The sequence below is a fragment of the Manis javanica genome, chromosome 8 (assembly GCF_040802235.1).
Source record: "Manis javanica isolate MJ-LG chromosome 8, MJ_LKY, whole genome shotgun sequence".
Lineage (NCBI taxonomy): Eukaryota > Metazoa > Chordata > Mammalia > Pholidota > Manidae > Manis > Manis javanica.
The window spans coordinates 403,809-420,703 of NC_133163.1; the positions used below are offsets into that span (position 1 = coordinate 403,809).

At 54.7% G+C, this 16,895-nt stretch overlaps 1 long non-coding RNA gene and 2 gene segments (V, D, J or C); all 3 read left to right on the forward strand.

Moving 5' to 3' along the window:
* Nucleotides 1-2,864: 2,864 nt before the first annotated feature.
* Nucleotides 2,865-3,395, forward strand: LOC140850667 (uncharacterized). Its single transcript, XR_012133605.1, has 2 exons — nucleotides 2,865-3,117; nucleotides 3,220-3,395. It is a non-coding gene; the product is annotated as an uncharacterized lncRNA (long non-coding RNA).
* An 8,886-nt stretch (nucleotides 3,396-12,281) lies between these two features.
* On the forward strand, nucleotides 12,282-12,918 carry LOC140850672 (immunoglobulin heavy variable 1-2-like). The segment is given in 2 exon segments: nucleotides 12,282-12,407; nucleotides 12,490-12,918. Coding segments are annotated over 2 exon segments (363 nt in total).
* LOC140843225 (immunoglobulin heavy variable 1-3-like) overlaps nucleotides 12,326-16,895 on the forward strand; it is a 29,771-nt gene continuing 25,201 nt past the window's right edge. Inside the window, exon 1 of the V gene segment in view lies at nucleotides 12,326-12,344.

Sequence of the window (16,895 nt, forward strand, 5' to 3'; positions counted from 1 at the left end):
AGCACCTCAGAGCCCCACATCCCTGTTTCTCCCTTCCTGCAGCTGAGCTACACTTGAAACCCACCAGCACCCCCATGAGCAAAGGCACACCTACCCTACTGTCGCCTCTGTGAGTACATGAACCCTGTCTGTCCAGGTGCCCCCATCTCCTGGAGGCAGGATGGGCCCTTCATGTATGTTTGTCCCGTTCATGCCCTGAGAGCACCTGGACACTTACAGACCCACATGGAGGTGGAGGTGGGGGCCTGTTCCCCTCAGCCCAGAGCACCTCTGCCCACATTCCCAGGTCCCACAGTGGTTGCCAGGGTCCCTCAGGCCCACCGGAGGCATCTCAGGACTCTGGGGCACTGAGCACACCCAGGGGTGCTCAGGATACACCAGGTGCTCATGACACCCTGGGACACGCAGGATGCACTAGGGGACATTGGGACTCCAGGGGGCGCTGAACACCCACCGCACAGACAGCAGCCCCAGGAGCAGGTGCTCAGGGAGGCTGCTTCCTGCCAGAGTCTGTGGTTTCCTCTGCATCTAACCGCTTACCGTGGACACCCTCTGTGCTCCTCAGGCCTCGGGACCTGGGCGTTTGTGGCTGAGGAAACTGTTGGGATGTGTGGTCACTCTATCACATGCACCAAATACAGGGGTTCACCTGTGGAGGCAGCAATGGGTGCAGGGGTCCCAAAGCAGAGTCTCGAGAATGCTCAGGGCCCTACAGGGAGTTTCTCAGTGAGGCTCAGGGAGGGAATCTTAGGAAACCACCAAGGGCAGTCTGAGGATTGGGGTGACACCCAAATCCCCAGTGCCCCCACTTTCTATGAATTAGTGTCTTTCGTTGCTGCATTGTGTAGCCACATCTCTGTCTCCTGCTCCTTGATGTGGGTTCAGGGGTGAACATGGGGCTCAGTCCTTACCTGGGGTTCACCTGTGACCTAGGCTGAGGAGCCCACAGCACCATAAAAGGCAGACAGTACACCCTCACCCCCCTTGCCCAGGACTTGCCTGCTCCCCCCCACACGTGGACCCCGGGGAAAGGCAATGGGGGTTAGAGGCCCAGGGGGAGGCTGGGTCAGTACCTGGGATGTGGGTGCGGGTCCCGTGAGGCTCAGCTGTCCTGCAGAGGCCACCCTCCCTGTGGGGTTGGAGGGTGGGGAAGGGTGGTGACTGAGGGCTCAGGGCTGGGACGTGGGGCAGGCTGGGCACCCCCGCCCCTCCTGAGCCACAGCAGAGGCGTCTGTCCCCTGAGCACATTGTGTCCCTCAGCCCTGCTCTGACCACAGCTGGGACACCCCGGTTTTCTAGGACAAAACCTGAGTCTCAGGGCACTGAGGAGGTGGACGTTCATGACATCTGCAGAACCCCTTACAGGGACTGTGGGTGATTGTTGGAGACAAGTACTGGAGGGGATGACCCAGCCAGGTGGCCCAGCTCTCATCATGGCCGTGGTCTGTTTATATGACACCTGCCAATAGAAGCAGGTCTCTGTCAGTCACTGGGTGGCTTTTGCCTTAATTCCTGTCACTGTTAACGCAGTCATAACAACTGGATTTAACTGGCCCGGATTCTTTATTCGGGTTGCCAGTTTGACAGGAAGAAGGCACGGAGATGGGCAGTGCTGAGAGGTGGCAGCTCCCGCAGCTACTCTGACCCAGAGGGACGGGCAGAGGCTGTGGAGGGAGGGGGTTTCTGACACTGTCCTGCAGTCCTGGGAAGGTCCCATAAATTCATGGGGGTGTCTTTGAACAAAGTGTCCCTTCAGAGACCCCTGTTCATCTCCCAGATCCTGCAGTCACTCCCAGGGACAGATGGCAGCACTGACGGCTTCAGCAGGAGCAGAGGGTGGGTGTCCGGGCACCGCTGTGGGGAGCGTGCCCAGTGCGTCCCACCAGGAGCCACGTGCAGGGCAGCCTTAGGCCAGCGCAGCATCCATGGGTTTATTTGAGAAAAAATGGGTTTACTGATCTGTTAGATGAGAAACACAGGCAGCCTTGGGGTCTACAAACATTCATTCCAAATACCTTATTCCTTCATTTTCTTCAAACTCATGGCCAAGACTTGCTTTCGCCTGAAGGAATTGTGAAAAGTACCTCACAGCTCCTCACCCAGGCTCACTGGCCCCTCAGCATTAAAGCTCCTCTGGGCACCCATTCATGTGGATTCTCCAAGATGAGGTCACCTGTGAAGCCCTATAAAGACCATGATCTCGTGGGTGTGAGGAGGAGGGAAGGGGTTGGGGGGAGGAATCCCCAGGACACAAGGACAAACCTTGGGGAAGCTTTTGTCCCCTCGGTTGTAGTGATGGTGGCACACAGGAACACCTACATCACAGTCATTGACGTAAGTGTAATGATGTGCATTATCCTGGGCGCTGTACCTCCACAAGGTGGGGTGGGGAACTGTGGGTATCAGAGGGGCAGGAGGGCTGGAGGTTTAGATACGGACCCGGGAAATGTTAGAGCCCTGAGCACAGGTGTGTGGGCCTGGCTTCCTCAGTGTTCCAGGTAGGACTGCAATGCAGCAAAGCCCACACTGCCAGGCAGGAAGGGCCTGAAAATCACTAGGAATGTGGCAGCTTTTTTCTGGAGGTGGAATTGGAAGCAGTCGGGGTCACTGGGAGGAGCACAGGCCCACACCCCTGGGGTCATCCCACCAGACACGGTCTCAGGGAAACCTTCCAGCAACCATTTGTATTCTTTTTGCAATTTTTATAAGTAAATAAATGAATATCCATGGCTACCTATGACACTAGGTTTTGCACAAGTGTATGAAACAAATCACAATATGGGTCACTCATTTCTATCAATACACTAAGACACATTGAAAATTCATATAGTTTGAAAGCATTTTAATGTATTAAGTATCCCTAACACACACCACTGCTCTGGGGCTCTACCCACTCCTTAGACTTCCAGCCCCAGGGCTGCTGTAGAGTCAGAGCTCATGCAAATGGGGCCCTCCCTGTGCTGATGAAAAGCAGCCCAGCCCTGACCCTGCAGCTCTGGGAGAGGAGCCCCAGCCCCGGGAGTCCCAGGTGTCCCCAGTTGGTCATCAGGACTCAACACACACGGCTCACCATGGAGTCTGGGCTGAGCTGGGTTCTCCTTGCTGCTCTCCTAGGAGGTGATGGAGGGGGAACAGGAGACCCTGGGGTGTGGGCAGTGTGACTGGGGGAAGCAGTGGACGTGTGACAGGTGCCTGACCAGGACATCTCTGTGTTTGCAGGTGTGCGGTGTGAGGTGCAGCTGGTGGAGTCTGGAGGAGGCTTGGTGCAGCCTGGGGGGTCGCTGAGACTCACCTGTGTGGCCTCTGGATTCACATTTGATGACTATGCAATGAGCTGGATCCGCCAGGCTGAAGGGAAGGGGCTAGAGTGGGTCTCAGGTATTAGCTGGAATGGAGGCAGCAAATACTACACTGACTCCGTGAAGGGCCGGTTCGCCATCTCCAGAGACAACGCAAAGAACACAGTGGATCTGCAAATGGACCGCCTGACAGACGAGGACTCAGCCCGGTATTTCTGTGCCAAAGACACAGTGAGTCAAAGTCCTTGAGAGCCCAGACACCAACCTCCCTGGAGGACACAGGAGGGGCTGGGCTGCAGGGGCTCAGGACACCAGGGGGCGCTGAGGACCCACCGTCAGAGGGTCGCTGCCCCAGGAGCAGGTGCACACGGAGGCTCAGGGTGGCTTCCTGTCAGGGTCCGGGCATCCTCTCCACGTGGCAGCTCCCCAGGGAACTTCTGTATATTTATGTTCCTTTCCTCACTCCTGACACCTCGCAGGACAGAAGGTTTTCTTGTTTTCCTGCTGATTGGAGCTCTGCTCTCCCTGACATCAAATCTACTGTGTCCCTCAAGGAGGCATAAATGACCCTGGGTGGTCACCAGGATGGGAATCCCAAGGAAGCTCAGCATCCCTGGTGGGGGCTCCCAATCAGTGTCAGCGCAGAGCCCGCTGGGGGAGCCCCTGACCAGCACAGGGTGTGTGGGTGTGGCAATAGTCACCCAGAGGCTGGGCCAGCGTCGGGTGCTGCAGTCCCTCCCGGGCTCACGTTTGATCCCCTCCTGACCACAGTGCACAGATAAACCTAGGCTCTGACCTGAGCTCACTTTCCTTCTCATCTGTTTCACCACCACTAGTTGTTTTCCTGCTTTGCCCTTTGCTGCCTCTGCTCCTGAGCTTAGAGGATGTGTTATCTGTGCCCTGAATTCAGTGCTCAGGTTATTTACCTGGAGCTCAGCTGTGACACCCGCAGGCTCATGAAAGGGCTGGAGGGATGTTGTCCCTCACCCTGTCCAGGGCTCCCCTTCTGTCCCCCCTGTGGACACCTTGGCAAATGCCAGGGAAACAGGAGCCCAGGGGGTGCACGTGTTTGGTGTCCGTGGGGCATGAGCAAGAAATGACCCTGTGCTGCTCACACTGTCACTGTGTGGCCTGCTCTCCTGGGCTCCGGGCGGCCTGCAGATGGTCCTCCATCATGGCTGTGGGCTGTGGGGTGGCCATCAGGGGGCAGGCCGGGCTCACCCAGGGTCCATGGGGATGGTCATCAGGAAGGCCAGGCTGGACCGTCGTGAAGCTGAGCTGCTGTCCACCAGCAAGGTCATCCCCAGGCCGGCTCTGTGACTCACGCCCCACCAGATCATCTAGGAGAGCCTCCTGGGGTAGGACAATGGATGATGGAATTGAATAAAACTCTAAAATATCATCACAGCAGCAGTCGGCTTATGTCTCATAGAAAACTGGGGCCTGGCCTAGTGAGCCTGCCATGTGCAGTTGACCATGGCCAGGACCATTCTGTGTTCTCCCAACAGAAAGAGGCTCATGACATCAAGGACTCATAAAAGTGGTTTTCTGATGCTTGGCATTTGAGCACCTGAATAAAGAGTAAATTAAGATGGTTTGTATATTTTGCTTTATTGTTTTAGAAAGACACCCTTGTGAGAGACACAGCAAGGGTGCCGGGTGAGGCTGCAGCATCTGTGAGACCACACAGCCTTTGACCACAGGAGGGTGCAGGGTGCTGGGGACATTCCTGGTCTGCCTGCAGGGCCACCCAGGGGTGCTCCAACCAGACACCCTTCAGAGGGCCCCCATGTCACACCACAACGAACCCAATGCAGGCTGGGACAGGTCACAGGATCTGTGGCTTCAGCAGAACCCCTGGGACAGATTCCAAAAGAGAAGTAGGGGTGGCCTGGTGATCTTGGAGTTTTGAGGACTCACTCAGGGCCCAGCCGCTGTTCCTTTTCTCATAGGAAGATGTGTTTATGCTGGATCATTGATGGTGACGTGGAGAAGGAGGCGTACAGTCTACGAACGGTGTAGGCACATCCCACTGCACTTGTTTCAAGTTCCAAGGAGGAGCCGACATCTCTTTCAGCCCCGATTAGCACCGGCCCTCGGAGATGCGTCAGGGTCATTCTCCCACCCTCTCCCTTCCACAGAAGACAGACACAGACGCAGCTGCCCCAGGCTCTCTCCCAGGTAACAAAGAGGACGGCCACCTCCAGTGTCAAGTACTGTTCTGGTCTTCATCTGAGAACATGGTCCGAACTGCCTTTACTAACCCCTGTACTTAAAATCCCGTCAGAGTAACGTGTTCTCTAGGAAGCAGAGGCCGTCTCTAAAGCTGTCATCTTTGTCTCCAAGTCTCACCAGAATCACCTCCAAAATCCTGTCCACAGCAGCATGGGCCTTGTGTAACCCATCCCCAACCCTTCCATCCCCGTTCCAGTCCCAAAGCTGTGGGGTCATTTGTTCCCTGTGACTTGTCCCCTGTGAGCAGAATGTACATTATGAGAAGTTCAAGTGAACAATGCAAATATAAGCATCATCTGTTTGTGGAAGTTTGTGAGAACCTAACTTTTTACATGATCTGGGAAAATCCCTCAGGACCTCCCCGCCCCATTACTTGGACTGTCCATAGGGACACTTAAAGTGCCTCTCAAGTGCTTTCACCATTTTGCGTCCCCAGTCATGACTGAGGGATCCTTGTGGCATTTGGGAGGCGCTCAAAACAGTTTCCTCCTGGTATGAGGACTGACATGAAAGCCAGTGGCATGGAACTCAGCGAGCACAGAGAGGTCCACACTTCCAGGGTGAATTGATCCTGTCTAGGTTGCGGGGAGCATGAGGTGGAGTAGCTCCCCACATGCTGCCCGGAAAACTGGATTTCAACTTGCAAACAATGAATCTGTCCCAACCTTACCGCATATACAAAGACCAACTCATGGTGCTTTGAGGAGCTGAATGTAAGACGGCACATCCTGGGACCCCCGCAGGGGAGCCTGAGAGCAGCTCTTCAGGACCCTGGATGTGTCACGTGGTCCTTCCTATGACACCGAGAGCTGCAAAGAAAGAAGAGCTACTTGGCATTTGTCAAACCCAAGGACATTTGTCGTTAAAGGACATTAGGAGGAATGTGAAAAGACACACAACAGAATGAAGTAAAAGATCTGCAAACCTGACAAGAGTCCAGTGTCCAGAATATGCAAAGAGCACTTACTACCAAACGAAAGAATGGTAAGACACCCACATTTAAACAGGGGGGCAGCAAAGGACTTGAATGAATGTTGCTCCAAAGAAGACACACAATGAGCAACACGCACATGAAAATATGCTCCACAGCATCAGATCTTAGGGAAAAAGAAACTGAAAAACCAGGATGTGCCACTTCCAGGAACCTAGGATGGCTATGATAAGCAGAGGGGAAGTAGGGGTGTGGGGAAGCGGGAGCCCTCACGGCACTGGGGTGCGGATGTGAAAACATGCTGGGCACTGTGGAGCACAGAGCACTCACCCCCCACCCGTGAAAGGACAGCTTGCCTGCCTCCTGTTTCAGCCCTTATGAAGGGGGCAACGACAATCATTCCTGTGCAGTTTGTGTGGACGGAAGTTCTCGTGACAGGTCGGTAAACACTCAGGACCGTGACTTCTGCTTCATAGGATAAAACTACACTTAGCTTTGTAAAAAACTGCCTTCCTGCGCTCCAGAGCGGCTGTGTAGATTTTCAAACGCACCACCACCAGGTGAGCCTGTCAGCTGTTCTGTATGCATGGTAACACTTGGTGTTGTGAGGCCTTCCATTTTAGCCATTGTGTTAGGCCTGTATAGCCGGCGTTGGGGGTGAGGGAGGAGGGGACTGGGTTTGCTCTGGTCCCGATGTTCTCAGAGGTGTGGACACCATGCCTGGGCCTGCCCCTCAGTAGGGCTGCAGAGACACACCCTCACTCTCCTGAAAGTCCGCTGCATTATGACCCTCCCTGGAGGGGGATGGGTGCACACAGAGGCCCAGGGCTTGGTCCAAGGACGGGCTCCCGATTCCCACGTACAAACTCCTCTCCTTCCCGCACACAACAGAGTGAGTCCAGGAGGCCCCTCTCCTCAGCACGCCTATCAATGCTCACTGGCAATTTCAATCCTGATCCCAGGGGTGGGGAGGATTACAGTGTCCCCTCTGTCTGCTGCCTCTCCGGAAGGCCTGTGTGAGAGCCTGTGGAAACTGAGGCACAGCGCTGGTGTAGTGGGACTCATGGTGACTGTCCTTGCCCCTAGTGTCCCATCCCAGGTGAGGCTGAAGTACCCACAGTGGGGCTGCCTGACCGCATCAGACAATGGCCTATCAGAACTGAACTAGGGTTCTGGATAATCCGACCCCATTCTCTCTACTGGATTCTTGCTAAATCTGACACTGCAGAGAGGAGGGCTGTGCCTGGAGGGCAGGCCTGCTTGGAGAGGGCGCACCCTCTGCCCAGTGCCCAGGGCCCGTGCTGAGCTCCAGGGTGACACCTCTGCTCTTTACCCTCCCCCCAAGGCCTAAACAGGAAGTACAAGTTTGAAGTCCTCTTTTGCAAAATAAATTGACATTGTAGAGAAACTTCAGGTGGTTCTGGAAGAGGGATCTGTGGAAGCCTCTTCCACCTGAGGGACCACCATGCTCACCACCGGGTGATGCTTGTTTACCACGTCTCCTGCCTCAGCCTGTAACCCTCCCTGCCCTGGGACGCCTGCTATTCCTGAGCTGTGCTAAGGTGACATTCGAGTCTCCATCCGGCTGCCCTGCAGGCTCCTTTCATTGTGGACACCTGTGTGTGTGGCTGTGAATGTCCACCAGTCTCCAAACACCTGTGCACACACAGTATGAGGGGTTCTTACCTGTGCCTACCTGGCGGTCATCAGACAGACAGGCCGCCTCCAGGGAGCCACCCACATCAGGAGAACAGGTGGCTAGAGCATCAGGTGCACATGCAAAGGACCGGGAAGGGGCTGGGCTGCAGGGTGGCAGCCTGGGCCTGCCGGGAGTGACCGTGGACGCCTTTCCCTCCATGTGGGCTGACCTAAGGTTGTGTCCTCAGGAAGATCGAGGCATCCCAAGGCCCTGTGGGATGCAGTCTACAGACTTTGTATAGGCACCCAGCACCGTAGCTGAGGCCCTGAGCATAAAATTAGTCCATTTCCGCATCAGATAGAAATCTTCTCCCTGATTTAAGGGGACACTGCAAGAGTGTGGATGGGTGGACAGGACAATCTCTAAGCATTATTATAAGGGCTGCCACTCCGTCATTTGTGGTCAGCTTGCAGGATCACAGGAGGGTAGAAGAATGGAAGCCAACTGCCCTTAACTTGCAAACTGAGCCTCTGCAAAAGCAAACATTTGACTCACAAGCCCACTTCTGAGCAGCTCGACGTCCTCCTGATACCTTGCCAATCACTGTGTCTCCCGATTTGTCCCCAGATGTCTGCAGATATGAAAAAAGCCAGGACATTGAAAAATAAGTTATCCTTTTGTGAAAGAAAAATGAAAACTTGGACACCGATCCAGAGGACAAGGAGTGTCTGACCCCATCCATGGACAACACCCATCTGCTGGGGGGTAAGCCAAACTCGGGTGTATCCCAGAACGACCAGAAACCTAAAATACGCTGGGACTGAACTCCTAGCAGACAAGGTCTGACCCTATCGTCTGCTCAGAGGATGTGTCTCTGCCTCAGACCTCGGATTCTATTCAGGCTCTCGGGTCCCTGGCCCCCCCGTACCGCTGCCCATCATCCCAGGACTTCCTAACCCTCACTGAGCCTTCCTGGTTCCTGCCTCCTTACCAGCCAACCTTGCAGGTAGACTCAGGTACAATAACCTGAGTCTATAGGAGGTATGTTTATATGTCAGGAAGCAATAATAAGAACAAATACTAATAATGCAGTTGTCCAGGGGTTGGTCCAGAGTCTGGGTGGAAGCTGTCTACTCCCCAAGTCAATGACCCGGTTATGAAACAGGTGCATCAGCCTTGTGGGTCCAAAGATGAGAGGCTTCCAAGGATCCGTGAGATTCCTCAGGTGATGGGCTCTCTCCGAGCAGCCTTCCGGTTGCTGGAATTATGTATTGATTCTTCAGGGGTTGCTATCAGGTTAAAACTGAAACTACCTCAAAATGTGCACTTTGAACCCCAATGGCCAACATGCTGTGTTAGGAGGCGGGGCCTCTGGGAAGCACTGAGGTCAGGAGGCGGAGCCGCATGAGTGGGGTCAGGGCCCTCGTGAAGCAGCACGGAGAAGGCTCCCCTGTCCCCTTCCTCCACGTGAGGTCACAGGAGGGACAGCCCCCCAAGGAGGAGGTTCTCCCCAGTCCCCCAACCTGCTGGCACCTGGTCTCAGGAGCCAAGGCCCCACAGCCGTGAGAAAGAATTTTCTCCTGTTCATCAGTCACCCCGCCTGTGGGTCATCATTACAGCAGCCAGAGCAGAGGGTGACCCTGGTGAGCCGGGAGCCGGACACACTCTCCGGGTTTCCCCATCAGCGCTGCTACTTAACACTCCCGATGAAACCCCTTCAGTGAGGTTGGAGGATGACCTCCGATGCTCCTCCCAGGGCACAGAGTGATCTGCTCCCCTGGAACAGAAGCTGCAGGAGCACAAGGAGCAGGAGCCCTTTCAGGGGACGGTCATGCACGGTGGGGGCACAGGGGGCTCTGGTACAGGGAGGACAGCGCCTGGGCCGCACCCACCCTGGTGTGGGCCTTCCCTCCAGTGCCTCCAGGTTCTCAGATGGGATCCACCCCCCCTCATGGCTCTGACGGGGGAGAGGCCTGATCCCTGAGAAATCCCTGAGACCTCCTCCAGGCAGACCCTCAGGGAAGGACTCTCCTGACCTGTGTTCTGGGGCGGGAGGGGATTCCTCCCTGCTCTGGGCCCACCGTCATGTGATGCCACTTAAGGGGTGAGTAATAGTGAACAGGGTTGAGGCTCAGAGAAACATGCTGGGGACCCTGCATCTGGGGTGATATTTGGCGGCAAGGGACGTGCTCCATGGAGCAGGTTTGTGAGGGTCACAGCCCAGGGCAGTTCCACTGAATCCCACTGTTTAATCATGAGGACATAATGCCCTCCACACACATGCACCACCAAGCGTGATATGATCAGACTATGCTGCAGGTGCCACAGGACACACACGGTGTCTGCACAAGGGGACTCAGGGATACCCAGAGACAACAATCACAGCGACTCAGGGGCAGGACAGCTGTGCCTCTGCGACCCCGTCATCTCCAGACACAGCTCAGGACCCTCTCCTCGGCCTCAGACCCTTCCTCTCTCTGTCCCCTTGGTGACTCTGCCAGAGGTTCCCTGTGCTCATGGGATTTGTGGGGCATCAGGTGGGTCCCAGGTTTACACCAGTAACACAGACCAGGAATGAGTAGATGGGGGTCCCGCAGGAACCTGGCTGGTGCCGTCCTTGGGGACAAGGCAGAGAGTCTGATGCTGCACCAGATGCCAGGCCTGAGGCCCATGGACAGGGGGTCAGAGGGGAGGTGACGAGCAGGGGGAGCCACAAAGATGGACAGAAGTGAGTCCCTCACGGTGGCCAGGAGTCCTGCAGAAGCCGGGCACCCCTCACGAGCTGGACTCACTCACCTGCCCTGGCTGCCCCTCCCCTCAGGTGCCCCAACAAACCAGCCTCCCATGAATCAGCTGGAGGGGAGCTGCCTCACCCTCACCCTCAGGGGTCTCCTGTCCAAGCCTGGGCTGCAAGGGGCACAAGGCTGCTCTGTACTGAATGGGCCAAGAAGGGACAGGGTCCCATATGTATTTGAGGGACACCGTGTCCCACTCTCCCTAGGCATCTGCAGGGTCCCAGGTGCTGCAGGAAAAAACACACGGGCATGAACATCCTAATCTGTGCTCTGGAAGGTTCACTGTGGTTCTGACAGAGAGAGTAAATCACTGTCCCCAGGCCTAGAGTTACTGTGGGAACACTGCCCATGTGCTAGACACAGGGAGGGGCAAGTCTGGAGTCAGCAAGAACACCACCTTCTATCTGTGAGTGTGTGTGTGTGTGTGTGTGTGTGTGTCTGTAGGCATGCAGTGGCTCATGTATGAGGTCGGTATGTGCAGATGCATTCAGGTGGTACCTTGTACAGGGGAGCCTCAAGGAGAATCTAGGTCCCAGAGCCCTGAGGGTCTGGACTCACCCTTGGTGTGGACTGTCAGGGCCTCTGGCAGCTCCTGGGAAGGCCCCCCTGGGTGGCATGAAGTGCCCACTGGTCTCTGTGCAGAGCATGTGGGTTTAGTAAGGCCCCCTCACTGTCTCAGGAGACCATGTCGGGGCATGTGGTGCCTGAACGAGCACCTGAGGGAGGACACAGCCCCTTACACTGGACTAGAGGTGCTGAGGGAGATGGGCTGGGGGCCCAGACTGGATGCGCCCTGCAGGACAGGACTGCAGCCCTGGAGCAGGTGTAGGGAGTGAGAAGTGCTTCCCTCCTGGGGCCTGGCCCTGACTTCCTACAGAATGTCACCCAATTTAAAGAAGCACACAGACAGCTGCTGTGAGCTACATATCCTCTATGAGAAGTGTTCACCCAACGTGATACAGTCGTGGAGAGCCAGGAGCCCAGCGGGCATTTCCAGGGCTTCTGAGTAGGAGGAGCTGAAGGCCAGGGAGCGATTCACTCACTGGTGCAGCATTTAGGGGACACTGAGATGCTAGGAGTAAGACACTCAGATTTAATATGCCCGCACAAGGTCATGGGGTGTCCGTGTCATTCAGGGAGGGCTCACAGGGACCAGGAACTACCATGGTGCTTGGCCCAAGTGGGAGGAGCTCTGCCTGCACTGAGCTCAGGGATGTGACCAGGAGACATATCTGCAAAGAAGAACTGGGTCTTGGGCTCCTCACCCCCATGAGCATGGTCCCTGTGTCCCCTACCTTCTCATTCTCAGGTAGGGCACAGCTTTCCCTATAAAGTATTCTGCATCATGAATATGCAAATGAGCTGAGGTGCACCAGGTTAAATATGGGCATGTCTGTGCCCGGAGAGCATCACCCCAGCACCGCACCCTCCCTACAGAGCCCCTGAGAGCAACCCCCTCACCATGGACTGGAGCTGGAGAGTCCTCTTCCTGGTGGCACTGGCTGCAGGTTAGGGGCTCCCCTGTCCCTGGGCTGAGGAGGGGACAGGGCCAGTCAAGGGCATGTCATCCCCTCCCATGTCCTCCCACAGGTGTCCACTCCCAGGCCCAGCTGGTGCAGTCTGGGGCTGAGCTGAAGAAGCCGGGGACGTCCGTGAAGGTCTCCTACAAGGCGTCCGGATACACCTTCACCAGCTACTATATGAGCTGGGTGCGGCAGGTCCCTGGACAAGGGATCGAGTGGATGGGATGGATAAACCCTAGCAGTGGTGGCACAAGCTATGCCCAGAAGTTCCAGGGCCGAGTCACCCTGACCAGGGACACGTCCACGAGCACAGCCTTCCTGGAGCTGAGCAGTCTGAGACCCGAGGACACGGCCGTGTATTACTGTGCGAGAGACACAGCGTGAGAACCCACATCCTGAGGGTGTCAGAAACCCTGAGGGACAGGGGGTGTGCTGGGCTGAGGAGGGACAGGGGACGATGACTTCCTGACTCCCTCGAACCAGATCAGGAAGGAGACAAAGCATAAAGATCTCACAGCACAGCACTTACAAGAATTAAAAACAAATAACAAAAGAAAACAAATGTAGCAGTTCTTTCTTGCCACTTGAATCTGTAGGAAGCCCAAGGAATGACTCAGAGTAACTCAAATCTCTCCCAGAGCTCTCACTCTTTACCTCCAGTGATTTTGTAGGAAACCAGGACATTGGCAGAGAAATTTTTCTACACACAGGAAGAAATCAGGTTCAAGAAATATATACCCTAAATCCTATAACTCACAGAAAACACAGGTTTCACCTGAAACTCAATTTTCCCATAGATGTTGGGGACAGCCCACAGTCCATCAAATCCTGGAACCTATCATCAAACTGAAAATAGAGGACTGTGGCCTGGATTTCTTAGTTGGCACTTGTGTGGCTTTCTCCACCATCTGCCAAGGGACCTGTCTGTCCACATCACCTCTCATGGTATCTGCACTCTTGGGGCCTCAGGGCACCACTACCATGGATTGGAGCGGACACCGTGCAGGGCAGGGCACCCACAGGAGCTTCACGTGACACCCAGTCTGATCGGGAAACATGGAGATTGATGGGAAAGGAGACACCCTCTGAGGGTTACTGTGGATCAGGGGGAAGGGTGAGGGTCCTGCTCCCAGGAGGGCTTCTGTGGATTCCACATCCCACCAGCATCCACGGAGGGGAGCTGTGCTTTCTACCACATTTCCATGTGTGGGCAGGGGGAGGGGGATGAGCCTTGGGGTGTCAGCAGCCAGACGTCAAAACAGAGCCTGAGGATGTATTAAACTGAAAAGTATAAAATATAGGGGGAGATAAGAGGTCACTATGGGGAGACAACAACCTGGGTCTGCTGAATATAGAGGAAAGTTCATAAGAAAGCAAGGAATTATAATAACAAAATAATGCACATAATGGAATTAGCAAGGGGTGTGACCCAGTCTCAGGAGGAAGCTGTCTATTACTCAGGGTCATGAGCTTGTTCTCAAGGTCCTGTGTCAGCCGTGTTCATTCAAAGGTCAGAGGCCTCGGATCCCTCAGCCTGAGGGGCTCTGCTGCAGCAGACATCCAGGTGTTTGGAATGTAAATGTGATGCTTTAGTTACTGATATGGGCTGAAGGTTTGGGTCCCCAAGAATTTCACATGTTGAAACCTCATGTCCATTGTGATGGGGTAGGAGGTGGGGCCTCTGGGGGCACTGAGGTCAGGATGGGGAGCCTCAGGGACGGGGCCAGCACCCTCATGAAGCAGCACTGAGGAGGGTCCCCTGCCCCTTCCTCCATTGGGGCCACAGGAGGGAAAGCCCCCCTGGGAGGAGGTTCTCCCCTGTCCCCCAACCTGCTGGCACCTGATCCCAGATTCCCAGACCCCACAGCCATGAGGAATAAATTCCTGTTGTTCAGAAGCCACCCAGGCCGTGGACCTTCATTACAGCACCCAGAGGAGAGGAAGACACTGTGAGCTGTGAACCCAAACCCTGACTCTCTGGTGTTGTGCAGCGAAGTTTGTTGTCAGAGTTCTTGTTAAAAATCCAAAAAAAAAAAGGGGCCAGGTAAAATTGGAAAAAAAAAAAAAAAATCCCTTCAGTGTGATTCAAGGATGATGTTATCTGATGTTTCTCCCAATAGATAAACAGGTTGCCTCCCACAGGAGTCTGGGGAAAGATGGAGTGGGAGGCAGCCGTCACCTGTTGGTGACGTGAGCAGGTACAGTACATGAAATCTGTTAGATATTTTGCAGTGTCCGAATGCCTGAGGGCCAAGTCTGCTATGGGAGAAACATGTCTAAGTGCACAGTCGTCCCAGGGACCTTATCACAGGGGTCAGGGGTGTGTCTGCAGGGAGAGGATCCTGATTCCCTCGTGCCCAGTGGGAACACCTTAGCACATGAAAGTTTGGATAATTTTACTAAACAATATTATTTTTCCAACATTCCTTGAAAGCTGTGGATGTGGGGAGAGTGGCATTTGAGAGGTAATGACACCTTGCAGGGCTGGTGTATGATGAGGCTGGAAGGTGTGAACCTCTGTTACTGGAAATAGAAGCAGGTCCACCACACGCTGGAAACGTGAACTCAAGCAGTGAATTAGGGACTTGAAGGGATGTAGTCTTCTGACAAGGAGTCGCTTCAGGACAAGGAGAAAACACACAACAAATAAAACACAGTCAAATCCATGGCAGGTGGATGCTGGACAAACTCCATGCCTGTGTCGGATGTCCCTTGAGGACCGGGTGCTGGCCATGTCACTCCAGACAGATTGCCCAGGTCTTTGATGTTCCTGGTGTCACACGACCAGGAATGACCTCTGATGTCTTTGTAAAGTGTCCTCAAAAGTATTGGATTTAGGAACCAGTTTGTCCACACCATGTAGTGCAGAGAAACAGAGGCATTTATCTAACATTCACTGGAAGTCCTCTGGCGCCACCACGGAGCTGTGAGATTGCAGATTCTCCACATGGGAAGACACCATTCTCTTTATTCAACTCAATGTCTGTGTCACCTTCAGGGGCTCTGACCCCCACCCGGCATGGACCTGACAACATGGTTTGGAGAAGGGACAGGGGAAAGGAGGGGATTTCCCCAAAGTGAGCTTCTGAAGAACCAGTGGTGTGACCCTAGACCCAGAGCTGTCACATGTGCACAGGGACAGGTGCCTGGGAGGAAGTGAGCCTGCACTAGGGAGGCGGACCTATGTTCATGTACAGCGGGAGCCATCAGATCCTATACTGGGGTATTTGCCTGATCCGGTGGTTTTCCAATAAGTGGCTCAGAGAACTGAGGTTCTTGTCATCACTGAGGGTTTCTGTTAACTTGTGTCCATCTCATTAGAGATCAGCCTCCAGGTTATCAGGAACCAGATTCCCTTAACCAGACCTTAATTACTCCCAAAGTTATATGGACACTTAGTGAAAATTTTTCTTGTCAAATTTGAGTTTCTTCTTTATTTCCAGTGGTGGCAACAGAGCTTCCAAGAACACGTGGATAATATAACCAAAATAAACAAATCTGGTGACAGTGAATTTTCATTGATTCAGCAGCAGAAACTCACCTGAAGCAAACACACCCCAGCAGTAGCGCCATCTCTCTGCGCACATTGTCACACGGTCGCTCACCGAGTCCCACAGGCTCTGGTCTGCAGACGTGAGGCCCCCCTATGCTGAGACGAGACTCTGCTCCCAGTCCATCCTCTGAGCCCTCTCCAGGGGATGTAAGGCCTCAGAGGGAGGGTCCCATCTCCCCAGCATGAGAGCCACCTGCCCCTCTAAGTCACCCCAGGTCATGGTGGCTGATTCCCCTCAGTGTGCTCATCACTGGGGACCTTCAATGGCATCTGTTTTACAGGTTACCTTATGTCCTTTTAATGCTAAAGACCCTTTGGTCTTTATTTTCCTTCCATTTTTGTCTTCCTAGTATTGTAACATGACCTGGTGTTCAGCCACAATCACCATGAATAATGCCCACAAATGCCACCAGCACCTCAGAGCCCCACATCCCTGTTTCTCCCTTCCTGCAGCTGAGCTACACTTGAAACCCACCAGCACCCCAAGAGCAAAGGCACACCTACCCTACTGTCCCCTCTGTGAGTACCTGAACCCTGTCCGTCCAGGTGCCCCCACCTCCTGGAAGCAGGATGGGCCCTTCATGTATGTCTGTCCCATTCAGGCCCTGAGAGCACCTGGACACTTACAGACTCACATGGAAATGGAGGTGGGGGCCTCTTCCCCGCAGCCCAGAGCAGCTCTGCCCACATTCCCAGGTCTGAAAGTGGTTCCCAGTGTCCCTCAGGCCCACTGGAGGTATCTCAGGGCTCTGGGGCACTGAGCACACCCAGGGGTGCTCAGGATACACCAGGTGCTCACGACACCCTGGGACACGCAGGATGCACTAGGGGACGTCGGGACTCCAGGGGGCGCTGAGCACCCACAGCACACACAGCAGCCCCAGGAGCAGGTGCCCAGGGAGGCTGCTTCCTGCCAGAGT